General features: G+C 45.9%; 2 protein-coding genes across 4 annotated transcripts in view; one reads left to right on the top strand and one right to left on the bottom strand.

Moving 5' to 3' along the window:
* Positions 1–212: 212 nt before the first annotated feature.
* On the top strand, positions 213–15441 carry RMDN3 (regulator of microtubule dynamics 3). 3 transcript variants are annotated; one of them, XM_019725477.3, is made up of 13 exons: positions 213–351; positions 736–929; positions 3321–3513; positions 3914–4057; positions 8198–8480; positions 9212–9314; positions 11557–11617; positions 13141–13216; positions 13381–13458; positions 13652–13750; positions 14169–14222; positions 14360–14440; positions 14683–15441. In XM_019725477.3, exons 1-13 carry the CDS (start codon positions 287–289, stop codon positions 14734–14736), a joined length of 1485 nt encoding a protein of 494 aa, XP_019581036.2. In that variant the 5' UTR covers positions 213–286; the 3' UTR covers positions 14737–15441. The 3 variants fall into 3 exon arrangements, with proteins under 3 accessions (XP_019581036.2, XP_019581035.2, XP_019581037.2); XM_019725476.3 differs by having other exon boundaries at positions 228–363; XM_019725478.3 differs by having other exon boundaries at positions 330–448.
* The window catches only part of RAD51 (RAD51 recombinase), a 28824-nt gene continuing 20188 nt past the window's right edge, over positions 15442–24077 (bottom strand). The window contains exons 7-10 of the mRNA XM_019725566.3: positions 19081–19194; positions 18631–18760; positions 18287–18408; positions 15442–17519 (exon numbers count right to left, since the gene is read on the bottom strand). Coding sequence (XP_019581125.1) covers positions 17396–17519; positions 18287–18408; positions 18631–18760; positions 19081–19194 — 490 coding nt within the window. The 3' untranslated portion in view covers positions 15442–17395. The remainder of the gene's footprint in view (positions 17520–18286; positions 18409–18630; positions 18761–19080; positions 19195–24077) is intronic.

The following is a 24077-nucleotide window of genomic DNA, read 5'->3' as shown; positions in this document are numbered from 1 at the left end:
AATGAGGTCTGAGTTGCTACAGACTGTTAAGGAAAGGGGGGAGGGGGTGGCGTTTTCCAGGTAGAGAATGAGTCGTTCTAGGCACAAGCGACAACAGGCGCGAAGGTAGGAAGATATTCCGGGAGCTCGAGCATCCGGCCGAGAAGCCAGTGCGCTCTCTCCCTCTCCCTCAGTTTCGGTTCCCTTTTCCCGCCTCTGCGGGCTCCGCCCCCTGGGAATTACGGGGCCCGAGGCGCAGTCGAGGGCTGATGACCTTCCTGCGCCTCCCTACCCGCGCGCGGGGCTGATGGCGTCGCCTAATGACGTCACGGCCTTTGACAGCGTGGGGCGGCGGAGGCTGCTGCCATGGTGGTGAGCTGCCGGGTGAGAGGCTGAGTTTACCTCAGGCCAGGCCAGGGCACCTTCGAAGGGCACGTGGGAGGCCAGGAGTTTGCGGCCAGGGCGGCGGGTTCGTGGGCTGCATGGTCGTGAGGCTGCGGGGAGGGTGTGGAGGCCCAGAAACCCGACTCGGGGATCAGGGTTAGGGGGCGTGTTGGACGGGAGGCTGGTCCACGCTGCGTGAAAGGCGCGGTGGTCAGGCCCTGGGCGCTGGCGGAAACCGTAGGGGTCGGGTCATCGGGAGCTCAGGGACCGGGCAAGGAGGTGTCTCTAGCGGTTTGGTGCGGGGGTGGGCGGGCCACGCTCACGAGTCTCTCTTCCCCGCCCGCCTGCTCCGGTGGCACACGCGGGCTGCAGGTGCATCATGTCTAGACTGGGGGCCTTGGGCGGCACCCGTTCCGGGCTGGGACTGTTGCTGGGCACCGCCGCGGGCGTTGGATTCCTGTGTGCCCTTTACAGCCAGCGGTGGAAACGGACCCGGCACCATGGCCAGAGCCAGCCCCTCCCCAACTCCCTGGACTGCACGCAGACTTCAGAGCCCGGACGCCAGGGTAGGAGCCGGTCCCCTGAGGTCGCAGTCACGGCTGATGGGTGGGTGTGGGGTCCAGACTGCCTTTAGCCGAACCTGTGGGACAGGACAATGGAAGGGGAGCCGAGAGTTTCACCTTTTTGGAAAGCTTATCGAAAAGGAAAGCAGTCTCCCTCTTCTGTACTCTTTCTCCTGTAATCGCAGGAGTATATTGTGAAAAGGCTGTTTAACTTTCACTTTTAGTTCTGGCTACAGTGGTGCTATATGTGTATTAAAGGCACTTACTTGCTTAGTGTTGGGTGAGATGTTTAATAAGTAGAGGAAGAGTCCAAAAGTAGCGAAAACGAAAAACAAATCTTGTAGGAATTAAAAGTCCTGAGGCTTACGTTATTAAACTGCATATTAGAATTTGAAGGGAACTTGGAGACTAGGTCAAGTGGTTTTATTCTTCTTATGATGAAATCAAGATTAAAAATAATTGTGTAACTTTCCCAAGGTTGTCACAGAGCAAGTAAGTGGCATATTGGGCCTGGTCACCTGGTCCTGTGGGCTTTCCACTGCATGGGGCTGGGAGTGCCACTACTTGTCGTTGAGGCTGAATATGGCTGGAAGCCAGCGAGAGCTAACATGGGTAGTGCTTTCAGTTTTGCAGAACTTTCATGTTAAATTAACTCATTTGAGCAAAGCACCTAGGGCTGGTTCAGACCTCATGTTTGTGGACTAGAGGAACAGTCAGATCATCTCCACCCCATGTTAATTGGGAATGAGTATTTTCTCTGGTTACCAAATGCCAGATGGCTTGGAAAAGTTAGGTTTAGAAGAGTCTTCAAAGAGTTATCACCTTAGATTGCAACTGTTTGTCCGCATTTTATAACCTGGTAGTAACCTAGTTAGTGTTGCAAGTGTGCTTGTCTTTCCTTCCTTTTCCTTGTGTTTTGTATGTAATTTCTTTTTTTAAAATTTTTTAATTCAAATTTTTATTTGCATTTAGGTACTTGTTTTTGTATTTTTTCCCCCCTTCTTTTCCTCCCCCTCCCACTCCAGTTCATGCCATTGTTTCTCAGTCTAGTTGTGTAGGACACAGCTCCCTGGCCCTGCTGGTATTAGGAGCCTTGTGCTCCCCCGGGGCTGAGGCAGTCGGCCGGCTCATAGCAGCTCTTGGCTTTCTCACCAGCTGCCGGCCACTCGCAATGGCTGCCGGCCACCATCCGCTACAGGCAGCACACCGTAACCTGCGGCAGCTCTCTGCCAGCTCTGGCTTCTCACAGCCGCCCAGCTCCAGGGAGAGCTGTTGTTCACCATCTTAGCTGTAGAGGGCACAGCTCACTGGCCCATGGGGGAATCGAACCGGTGACCTAGATGTTAGGAGCACGGCGCTCCAACCACCTGAGCCACCCTGCTGGCCCTGTTTGTAATTTCTTAGCAGTATTCTTTCTTTTGCTGAGGTTGGGGGAAAGTAGCCATGTTTCCAGGGATCTTTCTTGCTCTACCTTCTTGAACACTGTTGGGTTGTATTGTAACCTGACCTCGATTGTTACTAGATTTCCTTTTATGCTTGCTGGACTGTGGATCCTACCTCCTTGTTTTCTTTCCTGTTTTCACACTTTTCAGTACAATTGCCTTAGGTAGCTATCAGTTTACTAGCATTTACTGTTGGAATTTACTAAGTGCTCAATTCAGGGCTTGGCAATGGTATTTTTCCAATGGGTTTGGATGGGCGTTTCCCAGTGTACCTTTTCTCTCAGTACCTGCCCCTTTTCTCTTGGCCTCTCACTGGTGATATTAAATGAAGTTCTAGAGAGGAGCTCAGAGTTTTCTTTGCTATTCTTTGTGAAGTGAAAGATCAGAATTTGAGTGAGCTTCATTTTAGTTTTGTTGTGTGGTTGGTATTGACTGGTGTTGTGGCGTTATATACACGCATACTGCGTTTTTGTATCTCGCTTTATTGTGCATCACAGATGTTGCGGTTTTTTTGTAAATTAAAGGCAAGACTTTCACCATCAAAAGATTATGACTCTCTTTTTTGTGCTACTCTATTTATTGTGGTGGTCTGGGACTGAATCTGCAATATCTCTGTAGTCAGGAAAAGGCTTTTCTTTTACTGTAGCAGGGCAGCTGTCCTGCCTTTGAGGTACGTCATTCTTGCAAGCATTTTACATTTGCTGTGGTGTGCAGTTCTGCTGAAGGTCCTGGTGAGGGAGGGCCTTGGAATAGAGGGCTCTTGTTTAGAGATGGGGACCTTAGTGTTTTTTCTGGATAGTCACTTGGGACTTGTTACCAGGACTTAACTGTGAACACATGCTGTTTGAGCCTTCAGGGTCCTTGTAAGTGGAACTCCAATGAGAAGTGTGCTAGGCGTAAGATCTTTTCCTTACTATGTTCCATGGGCATCACTGTCCCGTCCTTCCCTCAGTGAGGCCATTGCGGGCAGTCCCAGGTGAGGCTGGAGACGCCGCGGTGCTGTCCAGCCTTCCACAAGAGGGCCAGGAGGTGGTGCTGGACCGCCTGGACTTCGTGCTGACCAGTCTGGTGGCGCTGCGGCGGGAGGTAGAGGAGCTGAGGAGCAGCCTGCAGGGGCTCGCGGGGCAGATCGTTGGGGAGGTCCGGTGAGTAATGCAGCCTCCTCTCCTGCCTTGTCCCCCGCCTCCAACTTTTCCCTGGCCCTACTGCTTTGTCACCTGAGCTGTGTTCCGGCCTTTGCTGTCTCTCTCTCAGGAGGAAGCCAGCTTTATAGCTTCTCACCTAATTGGCAGGGAAGCCGTGCGCTTGGTACCTTGCCTTGCACGTTTCTTGCTGTTTTGGGGCCCTCATGGTCTGTTGTAGCAGCTGAAGGCTTTCTTCTGACCAGCCTGGTCTGCCCATGCAGGCGGGGTCAGAAAGGTGCTGGTTTCTCTCCTGAGTGTAGAGCTCCAGGAGTTTCCCTCTAATGAGGAGCGGTAGTGAGAGGCTCCCTCACAGTTAGGGGCGAGACGGGCTGGTGGGGCCTAATGCCACCCTGCTTTGCAGATCCCACATGGAAGAGAACCAGAGAGTGGCTCGGCGACGAAGGTTCCCATTTGCCCGGGAGAGGAGTGACTCCACTGGCTCCAGCTCCGTCTACTTCACGGCTACGTCGGGAGCCACGTTCACAGACGCCGAGAGCGAAGGGGGGTGAGTCGTCTCTCCTGGAGGCAGTTGTGGCTCCAGCCAGGTTGCGTTTTGTAATAGGAATGTTCATCAATGGAACAGTCACACCGGGCTGCTGTGAGTAATTTTTGGAATAAGGTTAAGGGTATAAATAAATACCGAACAGTTGAAATAGGAAAGACCTCCACCTTACGTCATACAAACAGAAATTTAACAGTGGTTATTGCTTGCATCTTTTATTTTCCTCTGAGTAGGGTTGTTTTTTACATAGTTATATTTTTTATTTACTCTTTTCCTGTAACATTAGTTGGGCATTTTCCTGTGTTATCACAGGGACTTTATTTCCTTCACTGAGTGGCTGAGCCGGATTAGAGCTCTCTAAGCACTGAGTGTGCTCCCCTCCCCCTGGTAGTGCTCCCCTCCCCATGGGGCAGGCTCGCCATGCTCCCTTGCCAACTTTACGGGTGGGAGGTGACTGTCCCGAGTAATTGGTGGTCCAGCACTTCTGACCATAGGCCTTGCTGTGAGACAAGGCAGCAGGCAGGGAGTCTGTGGACAGCCACCAAACTTGGTCAGGCTAAGGGCTTTTGATTTTAAGTCACTAGTGCCACTTCAGGATGATCTTGGCAGCATGGTCCCTCTTTAGCTGAAACTCCTTAGGATATTAACTACGGCCATTCTTCCTCTGACAGGCACTGTGCTCAGTACCTTAGTTGGAGGTATTTCCTCACTGCTCACAGGATCCTGGAGTAGGTGCCCCTTTTCTCCATTTCTCTTGAGACTTGGCGAGGCGTGGTGCCTTGCCCGGGGTTGTACGACTCCACGTGCACGCTTAGCTGGGCTCATGTACAGGGAGGTGAGAGTCTGCGATCTGAGGCGTGGCTTCATTATCAGGGCACAGAAGGGCTTTCACGGGGAGATTATGTCGCATGCAGCCCTCGTGAGTTCTTCCTATTGACTAAGAGCTGCCACAGCTCACTGCCCATAGCAGGAGCGTGTTCATACGTCTTACTCAAGAGATTTCAGGCGTGTTTTGTTGTTTGGGCCACTATATTCTCCTGCCTCTCATCGTTTTGTTTTCTAAGAAAATTAATAGTATCACTCTCTTTTCCGTGTCACTGCCATTGGACATTTGTGCTGTATTTGATTCTTGCTCAGATGCCTCTTGAAACAAGTAAAGTCCTGGTAAAGAGCTTTAGTCCTCCGTTCATGGCTGCTGATGCTTGGTTGTCCGATCTCTACTATCCGTCTTCTCAAGGGCTAGCAGAGGTGGCCCTTTTCTATTTAATTTACCTAATAACACTGAGCTGGGAGATGCTTCCAAAGGGCTGTTTTGGGGGGGGGGGGGCAGAAATGAGTGTTTGACACGTCTGGATTGAAAAGGAAGCAGCACGAGGTAGTAGGTAGTGGCCCTGAGACTTAAGGAGCATCTCTGTGCGACCCGAGGAAGCAGGTCGCTTGGGTGGGAATTGACATTTGAACTTTTCAGAGGGTAGAACAGAAAAGGTCACAGCTCTGCCCAAGATCAGGATGTAGAACTCAAGGCCCGTGATGATTTTAAGAAGTCGTACACATTTTTGTGGGCAGCGAGAGCTAGTACGTAACCAGGGAAGCCTGTGAGTGCGCCCTGGGGCTCCCCCGCCACAGGAGCTGGGCAGGCCTTCTGGCCCGTGTGATGGAATTGAGAGGAAGGCTGGCTGTCCAGCGGGCTCAGCCCCACGACAACCGTGTGGCATGTAGAAGCGAGGGGGGTGTGATGCAAGACTCAGGTTTAGCTGGCTGCCATCTGGGGCAGTGGCCATAGTGAATACTTCTTTTTGCCACTGTCAGTGCAGTGTAGGTCAAGGGGGAATACTGGGAGGAGACCAGTCTCTGGAATGACTTTGAACACGGAGGCCCTGGGAGAAGAAGCGTTGCTTTGAAGTATGAAAAAAAGATAAAGATATTTGATGAGCTACTCTATTCCACTAAACCTTGTATTTCCTTTTCCTTCCAAATAAAACAGCAACTTTGAGCTCCCGGGGATCAACTGAAGGTGGCAGAGGCAGAATCACCGTGTGGGTGTGTGAGCTTGTCCCCAGTGCATTGTATCAAACACAGCTTTAGTTCCCTCCCTGTCAAAACCCAGCTTGCCCTAATACACCACCTCCTCCAGCAAGCCCTCCCAGGCTTCCCAGCCGAGGGATTGCCTGCGACCTCATCTCCTTCTTGGGCATTTGTCACCTCGTCTAGGTTGGTCTTCCCCACCACTCAGAGGGTCAGGCTTGGTTGTCTCTGACTACGTCAGCTTAGCCCCTCTAATGGGGCTTAGGGGTTCAAAGAAAGAAACTTAATTGCCAGAAGGAGGGAGATATGTGTAACTGAGCCCTTGATCACCGGCTAGTGGGCTCTCCTCAAGGAGTCAGGTGCTTCTGCTGTCCTTGCTCCGAGGGAGCATGGAGCTCTTGACCCACTGTGGGAGCAATGTGTTCCCTCCGAAGGCACAGGTCCAAAGGGCCTTTTCAAAGGTCCCTGCCAGTCCCCTGCTGATCAAAAGCTGCAGCGTGTGTTGAACAAAAGGGCCACCCCTCTCTGGTGGATTTCTCCAAGGGCTGGGCTGGTGGTCCAAGAGGTGTGAGAGCATGATGTGAACATGGGGCAGCAGCCGTGTAGCTCTGGCACACGATCAATCTCTTCTCAAGCCTGGAAGCCCATGGGACTGATGTCAGGATTCGCTCAGTGTTTGCCTGCCCACTGTGCGCCAGGCAGCGGGGCTGCAGATCAGTGGGCAGAGCACCTTCAAGTAGGGCTGAGGGGCAAAAACAGGCCTCTCCGCTGTGCCAGCCTTGCTCGAGCCTCCCTGCCTCGCGGGGCTCCACCAGCTTTCACTGTGGGTGGCAATAGGATCCTCCCCCATCTTTCATTCCAGGATGGAGGAAGGCTTATCCCTAAATGGCCCTAAGATCTCCCTGTGCTTCAGAACCTTCTGGCTTACGGCACCTGCTATTCCTGCACTCAGTGTGGAGGGCTCGCTGGTGGCTGATTCTGGCCCCTGCACGTCTTACCTTCTCCCCCGTTGTTTTTGTCTGAGTTGGCAGTTAGCTCCCAATTAGCTGCTGGGGGAAGCTGAGATCTGAGAGAAACTCAGCTTCCTCTTCAGTGGGTACATCAAAGTTGGGGCTCCCTAGAACCCTGGCTTATGATGGCCCCAGAAATACCTTCCCAGGGGAAGGTTTGTTTGCATTTTTCTCCTGCTTCCAGCTGCAAGTGTCTCTGCACCCCATCAATTCCCAGGGGCTACACCTGTTGTAGCTTAGGTTTGGTGGCTGACTTGGGAAGAGGTACACATTGAATTGAGAAAGAAAATGTGGATATCTGTGGCTGTCCATGGCCTCCGAGTCTGGAACCCACCCATGATGGTTCTGGCAGGTGCTTTTGGCTGACAAAGCAAAAATGATTGACAGACCTGAGCCTGGTGAGCCATTTAGCTCAGGAGCTCCACATATATTAAGATTTTTATCTTAAACATTTTTGGTTTATAAGACTATATGCTCACTAACAGAATCATATATAAAAAGACAGAAAAATAATTACCTTTAATTCTTCTATCGTGAGAGAATAACTGGCAACATTTTGGTACGTACCATGTTTCCCCGAAAAGAAGACCTAGCCAGACAATCAGCTCTAATGCGTCTTGGAGCAAAAATTAATGTAAGACCCGGTCTTATTTTAATACAGTATATGACCGGGAATATAATATAATATAATAAATATAAAATACCAGGTCTTATATTAATTTTTGCTCCAAAAGACGCATTAGAGCTGATTGTCTGGCTAGGTCTTATTTTCGGGGAAACGGTACCTTTCTATGCTTCTTGTTTCTCTATTTTCTGGCAGATGTGATGGTAGCTAAGCAGGGGGTTCTCATATTGGCTGCCTGTCACAGCGCCCCCAGTTGGTCACTCTTCCCCTCCTGGATCATTTTTCCCAGCCAATGGTTCCCATAGGAAGTTTTCTAGAGAACTAATTTTTGCCCCTAAGTGCGGGGAATGAACCTTTTCTGGAGGGCTCCAGGCTCTGGACAGCAATGCCTTGGATCCCTCTTTGCGGGTGGGACACAGACCCTAGAGCTCTAAGGCTGACTAATCCCCTGCCGTGACCCTGCCGCTTCCATTTCTCTGCCAGTTACACAACAGCCAACGCGGAGTCTGACTACGAGCGGGACTCTGACGAGAGTGAAGCTGGGGCAGATGAAGTGAGCTGTGAGACCGTGAAGATGGGAAGAGAGGATTCCGCGGACCTGGAGGCAGAGGAGGCTTCAGACCCGGTGCCCAGAGCCCTGGAGGCTGAAGGCGCCCCTGGGCTGGACGATGTGCTGCCCCTCCTGCGGCAGGCGGACGAGCTGCACCAGGGCAATGAGCAGAACAAGCGGGAGGGCTTCCAGCTGCTGCTCAACAACAAGCTGGCGGTGAGGCGCCCGCTGCCCGCCCTCCCCCTTCCTCTGACCCCCAGGGAACAAGGCAGGCCAGTGTTACCGAATGCAAAGTGACATGGAAGGGAAATGCGGGCGAGATGGCTGGTTCCGCCCACCCCGCAGGGTTGCACATCCTCTTCCAAGGGGACTAGGCGCTGCCCCTGGAAGCCTAGTTTACTGCCCACTTCAGAGCTGCTTCCCGAGGGCAGCCCTCTGCCTCCTATAGAGATGCTGCAGAAGAGCTCGCCTCTCACAAAGGGAAATGCAGAGAGGACTGGAATGGCCTTTGCCTATTTTATTTCCCTTGAGGCAGAGCCCAAACTGCCTGCCCCACGTGAAGTTTCCAACATCAGTGATAAGTGTGTAGGCCACGCAACAGTAACTCCCTTCTCAGACTCATTGCCAGAATTTATGCTCACGCGGGTGTAACTGCCCCCAAAGTTAGAATTTTTGCTGTGCCTCGTTACATCCTGGAGTTGACTTTTCCTCCTTACAGTATCAGGAGGCAGAAAGCCCTCACTCTGTAGGTAGTGCAGTCTGTTGGCGAGAGACAGTGTGTCATTAGTTAACAAACTGCAGGAGGGGGTTGCGTGGGGGTGAGGGCTGTGCAGAGGCTGCCTGGTGGCTGTCAGCATTTGTGACCAAGGGTGTGGGGGGAGGCCAGAGCTTCAGTTCTCTGTGGCTGAGGGAAGGGGGAGCCTTATGCCGCTCTGTTTGGTCTGTAGTATGGAAGTCGGCAGGACTTTCTCTGGCGCCTGGCCCGGGCCTACAGTGACATGTGTGAGCTCACTGAGGAGGTGAGCCAGAAGAAGTCATACGCTCTGAATGGTAAGTGCTGACAGGCTCCTGGTGGGAAGGTGGCTGACTGTGGCAGTAGAGCCAGCCTGTTTGCTTGGGTCCCAGGGAAACCGCCAAGATGCAGAATGTCAGGGCAGTTGTGGCTCAGTTGCTCATTAGGGATAAACTCTGGTTCCCATGGCTCCCTGCTTCCTGAGGCAGAGCCTGTGCTTCTCTGCAGTGGGATTAACACAGTGTGCGCTTTTAGGAGTACTCGTATCATATCAGCATAATCCTTTGTTCTTACTCCCCAAACAGAGAGAATTGCCAAAACCTTTCTTAATCTGCAAAGGTGTTTTTGGTGTGGCTTAGGAATCTGGTTTGAGTTATGGAGACTGTGGGGCGGGAGTTCTAAGACAATGAGGAGAATGTTTGCTGAGCACCTGGAAGGAACAGTTTGGGAGAATACTGCTCGCTCAGAAGTCCCTGGGATCTGCTTAGCAACTGTGTTGCCAAGTCTGTGCCTTGCGGGATAGGGTGCATCTGACTTATGCCAGGCTCAGGGTTCGTCCCTGTCTGTCATGAATGAGGTCACTGAGAATCCTGGGACATTAAAAATCGACTGGTTCGTGGGGAAGATGTGTCCTGCCTCGCTACATACCTCCTGAGTCAGGCACCATCAGTTAGTCATCGAAAGTGGATTCGTTTGCTTTCCCTTCTTTACAAGTACAGCCTTGCAAACTTTACTGAATCTTTGATGAGATTCTGACAGTACCTCAAGGTCATTATTCTAAACATTTGTAGAATTAGAAAGTCGATGCAGAAAAATACCTGGAAGTTTTAACAAAAGGTGCTTGCTTAATTACTTTTTGGTTTCTTTTTAAAGCAGTTTCTGCTTTCCCTTCTCAATTTCAGGTGAGGATTCTGATCAGCTTTTGGGCTGATTTTTGGTATCAACAGAACCTTTCTTTTCCCTTTGCTCAATGATCATCTCTTATTAGTCCCAGTAGCCAGCGAGAACCCTGAAGGTGGAGGGGCAGCCCAGCCAGTACTGGTCTGGTCTGGCTTCCCAAGCCCAGCACCCTGGACAAGTCTCTTCCTGCAGGAGGTCAGATGACTATGGAGCGTCTTGGAAGGCCCTGCTCTGAGACACTAGCTTTTTAAGACCATCCTTCCTGGGTCTATAAAGTTCTTCATTTTGTTCTATCTCTAGAAGCTGTACCACCAGGAGGCAGATATCTATGTCTAGCTTGGCAGGAACTGGTTCTCATTCTCCACTATTATTTTCCAAGTGAGATAGTGCTTGGAAAGAGGGCAGCGAGAAATCCCCTAAGACAATGTAACGACCCTCACTGGTGGGCCATATGGTCCTTCTGTTTGGAAAGGGGGATGCGGGGTTCTCATCAGCTGTCTTAAAATGTATTTGTTGCATATACAATGTTATACCGTAATTACTATCACTTAAGCAAGCGGAACACTTCAGATTAGCCAGGCTACCACCGCAACATACTACTTTTGTTCCATTTTCTCCATGTTCCTTGCCAAGCCCTCTCCATTTTAATCAAAGTCCCATTTTGCAGGGTGCTGTTTTCTCCGTTGTGAGCATGATGGTCCTTGCCTGGAGGGCTCCGGGCTCCTTGACAATCTGGGGGACCCTTGTCGAGAGCTTTTATGTGTTTAGGCCTCGATTTCTGTTAGTGCCTAGACAACTTAGGTTAAGACTAAGTGAAAATCATCTCTGGTTATACCTCAGTCCATTTGGCTCTGGTGAGGAGTTTTAGCCTAGAGCTGTGATTAATGTTTTTGGATCATGGATCCTTTAAAGGATTTTATCAAACCTGTGGATCCTTTCCTCAATAAAGCACATATACCTAAAATTTTATACAGCTTCAGAGGGATTCATGTACACCCTGAAGCTTGTCCACAGACCCCAAATCAAAAAGGGGGTCAGGCCTGTTGGGGACAGTTTCAGATTGGCGTTGGGTCCTTTTATATTTGAAGCGCTGCGAGCGCATCAGGTGAGTGTTGTAAAAACAAGGTAGCTGGGGCAGCTGATGACAGAGATAGGGAAGGCAAGGCGAAGCAGAAGTCATTCCTGAGAAGCTATTTGCAGCTTTTTCATAAAAAATACATAAGGTTTGAGATTAAAACGATCTGAGGAGTTGCTCAAGTTCACAACTATTTCCAGCAATCCGGGTTAGGTAGGCATTGCTGAAAGCTGGAGCAGTCATTCTTCCAGCAGCCTCTTTGGAGGTGTGGCTTTTGTCAATTCTGGATCACCTTTGTCCTACAGGAAAAGAGGAAGCAGAGGCTGCTCTGGAGAAGGGGGATGACAATGCTGAATGTCACCAATGGTAATAACACCCTACAGGGTCCTGGAAAGAGCCAGCATGGGTTCCAGTGGGGGTGGAGGCACTTTTCTTTGCCTTGGCCACAAAGGCATTTGCCAGAGGAACCAGGAGAGGGAGCTCTGGCCTTTACTTCCATATGCCCTGCCTTAGCCCCAGCTGGGTACCGGGGGAGTTTTCTGTGGGAGGTGCCTTGGGGGTGAGGTGGGGGAGAGCACAAGTTTTCTGTTGAGGTGCGGAGAAATGAGCGGCTTTGTGCAAGTCAACCTGACAAAACTTGTGGGTCCTTGCTTCTCGGGGAGGCTGGGAAAATCGGCAGCTCCCCTCTCCTGCAGAACCCCTCCCCACCCCCGCTGTGACCCCTGGCTGGCTGGGGCTTTGGCTTCCTTGCATGGCTTGCATGAGGAAAAGTGGAAGTGAGTTCAACCCCAGAAAGTTGAGTAGTCAATTTATTAGCTTACAGAAGCATCAGCCCAGTTTGTGGTCTCCTGTGAGGCAAAGTTCTACCAACTTGCGTGGGTCAGGGCCAACCTGTATCCTGGGGACTGGTTCTAGCCCCTCAGAGTATTAGTGAAAATGTTCTTTTCCCACCTTGCTTTCTGTATCTCAGCCCTCATGTTGTGAGCTGAGAGATGCTATTTCTCTGTCTGTTGCTAAAACTATCTCTGCAAGGGCTCTTCTCACAGGCCAGGTCACTGTTTTTAGGGTGTCACAGGTGCTGCTTCCCTGTGGGCTTTCTTGGGGCTCCTGGGATCCCAAGGATGGAAACTGGTCTCATACTTTTAAAGCTATTCTTGGGGGACAGCTGTTTAGACTAAACATGGAAATGAGCCTCTGGAAGTATCTGATAAAAATACCCCCCAAATGTTTAGTGAATATATGAAAAAGCAACTTGGGTCTTTACTCATTTAATGTCAACTGTGCGAGAAACAATGCTGGAGGGATGGGGTAATGAGACCTTTGTTTTTGAAGACAGAAGGTGGAAAGCTGGCTGGCTTTGTTTCTTGGGGAGGATGTGACGGAGAGGGCTGAAATTAGAGGCCTGTCTTCCTCTGCTACTACTGGTTCTCAAGTTAACATTAGAAATTCCTAGGGTATCTCATCCCAATTTGTCCAGTTTACCAGTGTGTCTCCTCAGGAGACAAAAAGCAATGTACTCAGGTCTCTTACATGTTGATGATGATTATTAGAAGAACTGCATTTTAGAGATTTTTAAGTTTTTATGAACCTATGGCTGTACTCATTATGAGGGGGAATCTGTTGGAGACCTTGCCTAAATATCAAGTACAGAGAGATTTACTGTGGAGGACCCAGCCTTTCTGTACCTCGTGTGTATACTCTGGAGAGCCTACCAGTGTGTTTACTAAAGACTATGAATTGGGAACACAGATCTGTGAAGAGGAGTTATATACAGATGGAAATGATATTTTCAGCTCTAGCTGAGGGCACAGGGGTAAGGGGCAGTGCAAGTGGGCCCTGGGTGGGAAGCCCACTCCTGGCCCCTGAGCTTGCTGCGCTTTCCCCATTAGGTATGCCGTGCTTTGTGGTCAGCTGGCTGAGCATGAGGGCATCCAGAGGCGCATCCAGAGTGGCTTTAGCTTCAAGGTGAGGAAAGGCTTCTCTCCCTTCCCTTGTGCTGGTCTAGTCCGTATTCCCTGCTCCATCCTAGCTCCTTGCAAAGGGTATTCCTACAACCTCTATGATTTGCCCCTCTGCTCTTAGCCACTCTGTTGTCTCATGATAGTTTGTGTTTACGTTTCCTCCCTCAGGAGCACGTGGACAAAGCCCTTGCTCTTCAGCCAGAAAACCCCATGGCTCACTTTCTCCTTGGCAGGTGGTGCTACCAGGTAAATTCTGGGGCTTGACATAAGGGCCTGAAGTGTCCTCACCTACTTGCAGTAAAAACTTGGCCACAGGGTCCTCAGTCTGGCTCAAGTGCCATTTCCTCTGAATGGTCATGTTACCCAGCCTTGTTTGTTTTCAGTACAGAATATTCAATTTTCCTAAAAATACTTAGAACTTTTGATCTTTTGGTGGCAGGTCGCTCACCTGAGCTGGCTAGAAAGAAAAACTGCCACAGCCTTGTTTGAAAGCCCTCTCAGTGCTACAGTGCAGGACGCCCTCCAAAGCTTCCTAAAGGTATCAAAGGGGGGGTGGCAAGCAGCCCAAACTGCCAGGGTGACCTGTTTTTCCTAAGGACATTGTTGGGAGGGTTTCTCCAAGGGGGCAATTTTATTTGCCTGTTCTATGGGAAAATCAGAACCACCTGGAGAGCTTATAAAAAAACATAAATTCAAATATATGGTGATGGGAGGAGAACTGACTCTGGGTGGTGAACACACAATGGGCTTTATAGATGATGTAATACAGAATTGTACACCTGACATCTATGTAATTTTACTAACAATTGTCACCCCCATAAATTAAAAAAACAAACATAAATTCCCAGACCCACTAAATCAGTCTCCAGATAGGGGACTGGAAATCTCTTAATATACTTCAGAGCCTGACTTGACTTTGAGAACGCCTCACTGAAATGCCTTCCTCCCTTCTCCAGGCTGAAGAACTACAGCCAGGATTTTCCAAAGCAGGAAGGGTATACATTTCCAAGGTAAATTCACCTGACTATTTCAACACATGTAAAACCTGTATGTTGATACTCTGGGAACTCCTGAAAGCATACCTATGCATCCCCTTCTCGTCTCCTGGTGGTATTTCTCCCAGGTTTTCATTGTTGTTTCTTCTCAGTGCTACAGAGAACTAGGACAAAACTCTGAAGCTAGACAGTGGGTGAAGCTGGCCCTGGAACTGCCAGATGTCACTAATGAGGTAATGCTTTCAAGAGCTTTTCTAACACTGGGTTCCATCATTAAGTCATCACATGACCTTTTCAGAAAAAGAAAATCTTCCCTTGAGATCTTATTTCCCTAGAAAAGAGTCTATACTTGTGCATGTAGACGCTATGCTAACAGAGCTCAGAAAGGAGCAAAGGGCCTTTCTTACTGGGTACAGTGGTTTGGGAAATGTTGGCTTAGATTTTGAGTCCTAGTCTTACTCTCTTGTCTTCCTAGGATTCTGCTTTCCAGAAGGACCTGGAAGAATTGCAATTAATTTTAGGAGACTAATCACATTTCCGTGACCTTCATGACTTGAGAAATACCACTACTTATTAAGGGGGACAAAAATCAAGTCTTTTTTCCCTGAGACCCTACTTATATCAGGAAACTGAGCAAGACTGGTTAAGGGAGTGTCCTGACTCCTAGATCTGACCGGTACCCACTACCATTCCGCATTTCTTGCCTATTGTCCACTGGTTAATTTATTCTAATCCCTTAACTAATCTGAAATTGGGGAACTACTTGAGGCTTGAGTTTCTGTTCTCTCCCTTAAGTAAATTCTTGAAAAATCAAGACTAGTGTGGCACCTGTCCTAGGGTTGAGTGGGGGTAGAGCACTGAAGGCTGCCTTCCAACTGCTGGTAAGGTGAATGAACTTCAAAGAGCTATATGAACAAAACACAGAACTTGTACTCTCTAATCTTTTTCATTGATTAATATTCAATACCAAAGTGTAGAGTGCTAAGACCACACTCTACCTACCAGGGTAAAAGGAAGGGTCAGGGTAGTGCATGGCTATTGCCCTCTTCTCACCTATCATGTGGCTTCTAACTGTATCCCTGGGCCGAGGGGCGGGACCACTTGACTTCCAGAGTCTTGGCTGCTTTTGGACCAACAGTACATAAGGCTTATGAGACTGAATCGATGATCTGAGGAGTTGCCTGGAATATATTTTGGTACAAACTTAAAATAAACCAAATTTGACTAGAAGTGATTATATTCCCCTGTGTTTATTTGTTATCAGCTCCTTATTCTTGACACTTGCATAATTGTTTCCTACTACAGAGGCTGTTGCAGAAAAGTAGAAAAGCGGTACCAAATAGTTTAGAATAAGCTCTTTGATTAAAGCTATTTTAGTGAAAATTTTAGTTACATGTAAATACGAGCACAGAGCTGATTTGTAGCCTATTAGGGCCTCGTCCACCTAAGCAGGTGTTCCCTGACCCTCATGTTCGCTTAGAGCCAGCAGCACAAAGCTTAATCCTGCCTACAAGAAAAATTGAGACAATTTTCTAGGTCAAAGCACTTAAATACTTTATAGGTCTAAAAGACTGAGATGCTTTTTATACAAGAAGCTTTCATTCTAGAATCTGTCACTGTGGCTTTATTATACCATCCCAGGTCTTATGGTATAGAAATGAAAGAATATCTGAGAGATACTCCATTCTTTAAAGCCAGGAACAAAAGAACTGCTTTTAAAACAAAGCTGCATTGGGGCTGGCCTGGTGGTTCAGGTGGTTGGAGCTCCATGCTCCTAACGCTGAAGGCTGGCGGGTCGATTCCCACATGGGCCAGTGCCAGATGGTTCAGTTGGTTGGAGCGTGTTCTCTCAACCACAAAGTTGCCGGTTCGACTCCTGCAAGGGATGGTGGGCTGCGCCCCCTGCAACTAGCAACGGCAACTGGACCTGGAACTGAACTGCACTCTCCACAACTAAGAGTCAAAGGACAACAACTTGACTTGGAAAAAGTCCTGGAAGTACACACTGTTCCCCAAAAAAGTCCTGTTCCCCTTCCCCAATAAAATCTTTAAAAACAAAACAACAACAAAAAACAAAGCTGCATTAAAGTGACTGTATTTCCCTATCTCCCTACATATAGTCAGATCAACACAGGCAACAGCAGAGATTTTCACCGCCTTTCTTTCACTTCCAGTACTAGCTGAGAGGCCCTTTGAAATGGGAAGAGCTGGTTAAAACCCAGCCTGAGTAGAAGGTTGGGAAGAAGAGTATTTCAAACCCCTGAAGTAGAGTAATCCAGGCAAGCATCAGGCCTCTACATGACTTACAGAATGAAAACAAAGGCCACAGGAAAGCAATTATATATCCATCTTGTAACAGTCTATTAGGTTGAAGGACAATAAAAGCTCAGTCATCTGAATGCAGACTTCTGTTTTAAGTTTTCAATTTTAAAGCAATAGAAACTGATCACCCCACCAGTGCCGAAAAGTTATTATGAAGGGCCTGTTTTGCATACTTAGCTTATACCAGAATAACTTCTATAAACAACACATTCAGAACAAATAACTACTTTATTAGCAGGCCCACACTGAATCTACTTAGCCTCTGGAATGCCTAAAATTCCAGAATTATCTTGAGTTGATCTGAGCAGTAAAAGAACCCCAAGTAGATGGTGAAGGGCTGGTGCTTTAGCAGGTCTGCTCTGGGCCCCTGAACTGAAACAAATTCTTACATAAGGTAATTCAGGCACAGAAACTTAAAAACCTCAGTCTGACTGACCGTTTTACTGACAGAATAAACCTGTGAGGAGACCCATTCGGTCTGCCACACAACTCAGGCATTTTTTTCAACATAGACAGAGAAGAGTCAGGTCTTCCTAGCTTTAGTTCCCTTGGAGACAAGATTGTCCAACTGTCAGTCCTGAGTCAACTGCAAGGCACTATGTCAAAGGTATTCCACACACCGCCCCCCAAAAAAACTAAAGAATTCACAGAGATTAATACACTCTAGAAGGAATAAACATTTCAGATCAGTTTGTGACTACTGACCTGTCTCCTGTTTACACCATCAGAGAACCTATACAATAGCTGTTTTTCCGGAAGCCTTTCCCTGGCAGTCACAACAGGAAGAGGCCTGCGAAGAACCCCAGGAGCATTCTTCTCCATTAGGCTGCAGTACTTAGCTTTACCACAGGAAAAAACCCAATCGTTCAGTCTTTGGCGTCTCCCACTCCATCTGCATTGATGGCAAACATAGCTTCAGCTTCAGGCAGACATGGCGAGTCGTAGATTTTGCAGATTCTGGTTTCCCCTCTGCCTTTCCTCAGGTACAATCTGACCCAAAGACACAGATGAAAACACCAAAGTTGTTACAATTTAGAAATCTATTCCTCGGATGGGTACTAGATTTATCGTGATGATAAATGGGAGGGGGTTGGGCGGCAGAGAGACAAAGGTGAAGGGATTATTAAGAAGTACAGGTTGGTAGTTACAAAACAGTCATGGGATGTAAACCACAGGAATATAGTCAACAATATGGTCATAACTATGTATAGTGCCAGGTGTGTACTAGTCAGGGGGATCACTTCTTAAGTTATACAAATGTCTAACCACTAAGCTGTACACTTGAAATTTATATAAAATAATACTGAATATAAACTAATTGAAAAATTTAAAAGGGGGGGAATAAAAAAATTCTATTCCTATTTATGGTAGATCTAAACATTTTTTTGGACACATATACTTCTTAGGACTTTGGGGATCTTTCTGTATTCCTTAGGGCACTTCCAATCTGGAGGAATCCATTTCTGCCCTGCTCTTCCCCTTAATGGATTTTCCATATTAAAACAGTTACGTTCTTTTAATAATGAGGGAGACGCATATCAATTCTTCTTTTTCAGTCCTCCACATTTGAATGCTCTTTCATGAACTAAAAGCAAACACCTCTACTAACCAGAGCATGACAATTAGATTTAGCAAGTGCTCCTTTGTCTAATTACACAACAGTAGCTTTAACAGTGTTCAAATGGAACTGTATCTTCATGTCTACTTCACAGTTAACATGACATTCCAAGATGAGGTCATCTATCCCATCACTTTACCTGGTTGTTGAGGCGTGAGCAATGATATTTCCTCCAATAGGTTTTTTAGGATCTGCAGCAAACATGGCTGCTCCATCCACTTGGGCTACCACCTGGTTGGTGATTACCACTGCTACACCAAACTGATGGGGAAAGGATAAACGTCATTTTTTGTGGCCACAGACATTCCAAGGACCTTACTGCTGCCACCCCTTCCCCCACAAATCAGTGAGTGACTGACATCTCTCTTCATGTCTAAGTGGTATCTTGATGACACCAGCCCTGATACCTTGGCCCCGCAGCAGGGCACCTGGAATTGGTGACCCCTAAAAGTAGGCATTCTCTGTCCCTACCCGACAACTTACCTCATCAGCAAGTCGCAGAAGCATCCGCAGAAACCTGGCCAAGTGCATCTGCCTGGCTGAAAGTTCACCACGACCAGAATAGTCTGTTCTGTAGAGAGCGGTGGCACTGTCTACGATTAGCAGTGCGTACCTACAGGGAACAAGGATTGTCTGAAGCCTATTTCTAGCTTATGTCAGATTCTGCTTCCTTCTAAGCTAAAATCTCATATTCAGTTACACTGAGGTACCACATAACAAGGTAAAATTTCCAACAACTTTAGGTGGGTTATGGCTTCATTTTTTAAGTGACTTAACTTTAACCACAAAGCAAGAGTGTCAAAATAGGAACTAAAACCTAAATCTCCCCACTTCTATATAATTCAAGCTACTATCAATTTGGCCAAATAGTCTATACAAGATTCAGAATAAGGGCCATGGGCGCATATTCACTGTCCTCCACGGAGCACATACCTGGACTCTACCATCATGGCTGATGCTTGATACAGTAGCTGCGTCTGGTGGTCTGTGTTGAACCCACGAGCATATGCTACATTATCTAGGACATCACTGCCAGAGAGGCCATATCTAGAAGAGAGAACATTTATAGGCTGCACACACAACTCAGGCAGATCAGAAATTCATCTCTAACAAAGAAATTACCTGGACGGATAGGTAAGAGATAGTGTTGGGGCCAAAGACTATTAATTCCCTTTCTATTAGGTAGTCGAGGCAAACTAGAGAGAAAGATGACAGCAGCAGCTGCCTTGTAGTAGATCTACCTGGCAGGACTTCAGGATAAGTCAAATAAGTTCTTTGAGCACTCCTGAACTAGAATGAGAAACTCCCAAATATAAGGAAACAATGTGATGGAAAAACCACGGGCAACATGACAATTGGGACTGAAACAAAAATAATGGTTAAATGAATGATACCTTAATTCATCTTATACCTCAATAATGATTTTTTTCCTTTGCATTTAAAGAAGGCAAATAAAGTACTTCCTATTTTCTTAGAACAATCTATATTTCCTTACCCTTGTGACTCCTACCTAAGACAGGTTTAAGACAGTTTTCATTCTCACTAAATATACCATAATGAAGACCCATTTAATCAAAGACAGTTCGATTTATGCATCTATCAAGACTCAACTAAATGCCTGTAGTTTTATAAACACGTCCCTGTACCTTTCAAATAGATGTGATTCTCCCTCTTCTGCACATCCAGAAAAACTGATGAGGGTCTTTTTATGGCACTTGTAAGGAGCTACCCCGCCATTCTTTGACTAGACTACAAATTCCTTGATGGGAAAGACAAAGGCTCTCTACCTAGTACATTTTTTAAACCTAGTAAATTCTGAATAAATGTTGCTGAATAAAACTTTTATCCACAATCCAAACAAAGAGAATCATATACATCATTTTAACTCGTCATATTTTCATATTAATGTCATCTAAAATCATTATAGTCCATAAGTATATGTAATAGTTCAAAAGAAAATCTGTTATGTAATAGTTCAAGAGAATCTGCTTAAACAAATCAATTACAAAGCGCTGTAATTCTTTGAGAAACAAGAGTTTCTGTTTCTGGGGCCGGCCCGGTGGCTCAGGTGGTTAGAGCTCCGTGCTCCTAACTCCGAAGGCTGCCGGTTCGATTCCCACATGGGCCAGTGGGCTCTCAACCACAAGGTTGCCAGTTCAATTCCTCGAGTCCCGCAAGGGATGGTGGGCTCTGCCCCCTGCAACTAAGATTGAACACGGCACCTTGAGCTGAGCTGCCGCTGAGCTCCCAGATGGCTCAGTTGGTTGGAGCGTGTCCTCTCAACCACAAGGGTGCCGGTTCGACTCCAGCGAAGGGATGGTGGGCTGTGCCCTCTGCAACTAGCAACGACAACTGGACCTGGAGCTGAGCTGCGCCCTCCACAACTAAGACTGAAAGAGCAACAACTTGAAGCTGAACAGAACCCTCCACAACTAAGATTGAAAGGACAACAACTTGACTTGGAGAAAAAGTCCTGGAAATGCACACTGTTCCCCTTCCCCAATAAAATCTGAAAAAAAAAGAGTTTCTGTTTCTGATTCTATCAGTCTTTAAAACAGTCTACTCTATGTGGAGACTTTGGTTATTACAGAAACATATATTGCATCAAACCTATTTTTCTGAAACTTAGCTTTATTAAATAGTTTTCCCTAAAAAAAGAATAGAAAAACAAAGGAATGTTCTAGCATTTGAAATAACACTGCAGTAAACTAAATCTCGGTATTAGGAGATCTCACTCTACCCAATTGCATTTTCCACATCATACAGTGGATTCTGCATATTAGGCACACACAGTCTTGGCACTTTCCCGGACATTTCATCTCTTATTCTTCACTATCATCAACACAAATGGAAGTTTAGCCCTAGCATTAAGCAGATGGATGATAATGAATTATTAGTTAAGTCCAGGCATGAAGATAAGGTGATGGAGAAAGGACAGAATTTTACCTTGGGATCCTGACCAAATAAAATGGGAATAAGGGGATAGAAATTTCCATATTTAAATTATGGCTAAGATTTTTAAAAAGATTCAAGAGGCCTGAGTACTGTACTATACAAGTCTTCTAGTCTTGCCTCAAGAAACACTTATAATCTATCAGGAAGAGAGATTATCTTTTGCTATCAGAACATGGATGGTTTACTAGAAAAACAGTTCTCCTGGCTTTACACTCAGCAGTGTTCACAAACAAGACTATGTGAACTGTGCTTAAGTTCCTAACGCAACATGGAATTTTCGGTTCCCACAATTTGGAAAAAGTTGGTTGGAAATAAGCATATTCTCTCAGTGTTCCCAGAACTTCCTTAAAGAATCTGTAAAAAAAGTATTCCTGTAAAAAAAATTCATTTATATTTAATGAAAATATTCATTAACGTAGACTTAATGAATCACAATTTTCAGGGAAGAAGCGTATTAATTTGTACATTTAACAAATACCTCAGATGATTCTTAACATGTGTTTGTAAAACTCAGCTGTATCACCTCAAGGTGGGTTGTCATTTTCTTTCATAGTATTTAAAAGAACTTTCAAAAAAGGTTGGGGACACTGTAGCTAACAACTGTGGCGTGGTTCTCAAGCTCCAGCAAGCATCTGGATCACCTGGAGAGCTTACTAAAAACATTGCTGGGCCCTATCCCCAGAGTCTCTGTTTCTGATTCAGCAGATCTGGTGTGGAGACAATGTGCCTTTCAAACAAGTCCCCAGGTGATGGTGATGCAGCTGTACTGAGGACCGTATTCTGAGAACCCTGAGCTACCGGAACCTGAATGTGGGTTAATCTTCACCAGGGCATAAAAATTAATCAGTGAGCACTGTTCTATTGTGAAAGGAAATTAGGAGGCTGGTAACTTAAACTATAAATTTAAATGCAATATACATAAACAGACATGCAATTATAGTTAGAAATGATTAAAACGAATTAATGAAACTTCTATTTAAACATATTTTTCTTTTAATTGACAAAACAGTCATAAACATGGCCCTACTTAATGTTAATTCATTCATTAACAAATACTAAATGCCTTGTTCTAGGGCTTCTTGAGATACAGTGAGTAATCAGACCAAGGTCCGGTCTTCATAGCCAGCATTCTACTATCTCATCTATCCTATCGGAACACTCATTTAAGTCACTGGACAAAATCTTAATGACTATACAAGAGAACTCAACTACTAAAATACAGAGGGTGCCAAAAAAATATACACACTTTAAGAAAGGAAAACTGTATTAAAATTGTAATACTCAATATATACCGATAACAAAATATGAATCAAGTCACATTTAACTTCTGCAATTACAAGAGGTGCTCAAAGTGGTTGCCATCAGCATCCAGACACTTCTGATTATGGCGAACTACTGCTTGAGCAACACTGACCAAAGTCATTTGTATACATTTTTTTGGTACCCCCAGTAGTGTACTTAAAAATTAAAAGTGTGATTTCTGTAAAGAACACCAACGACTTTGGGAGCGACAATACAGTTCAGTGTACTCATCTTTAGAAAACTAAGATCAGGTTGCAAGAGAAAAATTCTTTTTTCATGACAGGGATTTTGTAAGCAGGGGCAAAGAGGTACAATTATTGCTCCAACCTAATTTTATGCCTCAATGGTACACACTTCATGGCTTGGATTCCTCAAACTGTAAACTGGGAAAGAGAATTTGGTTACCATTATAAAACTGGAAAAGAAAATTATCCTCAACTGAGCGAAGCAGGTTCCAACTTGAGCCTGACATCTCACCAAGCATTAGGTTTCAGTAAAATGTATAAGGCCCAAATGACCACATTTGATCCTACATAAGGGAAAATAAGTAAAACAATTTTGAGAGTTGATTTGAAAACTGTATTAGGGGATGTAGAAACTTAAATTCTTGACCAGCTTTACTGAGGTGTAATTTATATACCATAATATTGACCTGTGCTAAGTGTAAAATTCAACTTTTTAGTAAAAAATTTGCACAGTTGTACAACCATCATCACAATCCAATTTTAGAACATTTCTATCACCCCCCAAAAGATCTCTCAAGTCTATCTGCAGTTACTTCTGTTCCTACTCCCAGCCCCAGGCAAACAATCTACTGTCCTTATGGACGGTCCCCTTCTGGAAATTTCATATAAATGTAATCATATATTATGTGTCTAGCTTCTATTATTTAGTATGTTTTTGAGGTTCATCCATGTTGTAACATGTATTGGTACTTCATTCCTTTTTATGGTTCAATAGTATTTCAGTTAATGGATAAATCAATTTTTGTTTATTCATTTGCTGGTTGGACAAATGGGTTGTTTCCACTTTTGGGTGATTACAATATTACTACAAACATCCACATCCAAGTCTCTCTGTGTGGACATGTTTTCACATCTCTTGGGCACATAACCACAGTAAAATTGCTGGGTCAGATGGTAAATTTATGTTTAACTGACACATTCTTTTCTAAAGTGACCATACCACTTTATATTCTTACCAACAAAATATTAGGGTTCCAGTTTATCCACATCCTCGCCAACACTTATTACTAACTTTTTTATTATAATCACCCTAGTGGTGACATCTCACTGTGGTTTTAATTTGCATTTCCTCTTGACTAATGACACTAAGAACCTTCCATGTGCTGTTTGGCTATTTGCATATCTTCTTCAGAGAAATGTCTTTACAAATACTTTGCCCATTTTTTAATTGGGTTGTCATTTTATTGTCTGGTTGTGAGAGTTCTTTATATATTTTGGGTACTAGACCTTTATCAGAGTATTCTCCTGTTTTTTTCTAAAAGTGTTATAGCTCTTACGTAAAGCATTATCATCTTTTAAAAAAAATTATAGTAAATATACATAAAATTTACCATTTTAACCTTTTAAAAATATACAGTCCAGGGGCAGTAAGTACATTTCCACTGTCGTGCAACTATCACTACCAGAACTTTTCATCTTCCCACACTA

This window comes from Rhinolophus sinicus, chromosome 3, assembly GCF_057876585.1.
Source record: "Rhinolophus sinicus isolate RSI-liver-muscle chromosome 3, RSI-T2T, whole genome shotgun sequence".
Lineage (NCBI taxonomy): Eukaryota > Metazoa > Chordata > Mammalia > Chiroptera > Rhinolophidae > Rhinolophus > Rhinolophus sinicus.
This window is presented reverse-complemented; position numbering and strand designations above follow the sequence as displayed.

Coding starts and splice junctions, on each gene's coding strand:
- RMDN3 (XM_019725477.3), top strand. CDS start 287: ATGGCGTCGCCTAATGACGTCACGGCCTTTGACAGCGTGGGGCGGCGG. Junction 4,058..8,197: donor GACGCCGAGAGCGAAGGGGG/GTGAGTCGTCTC, acceptor TTTCTCTGCCAG/TTACACAACAGCCAACGCGG. Junction 13,751..14,168: donor CCCTCCAAAGCTTCCTAAAG/GTATCAAAGGGG, acceptor TCCCTTCTCCAG/GCTGAAGAACTACAGCCAGG.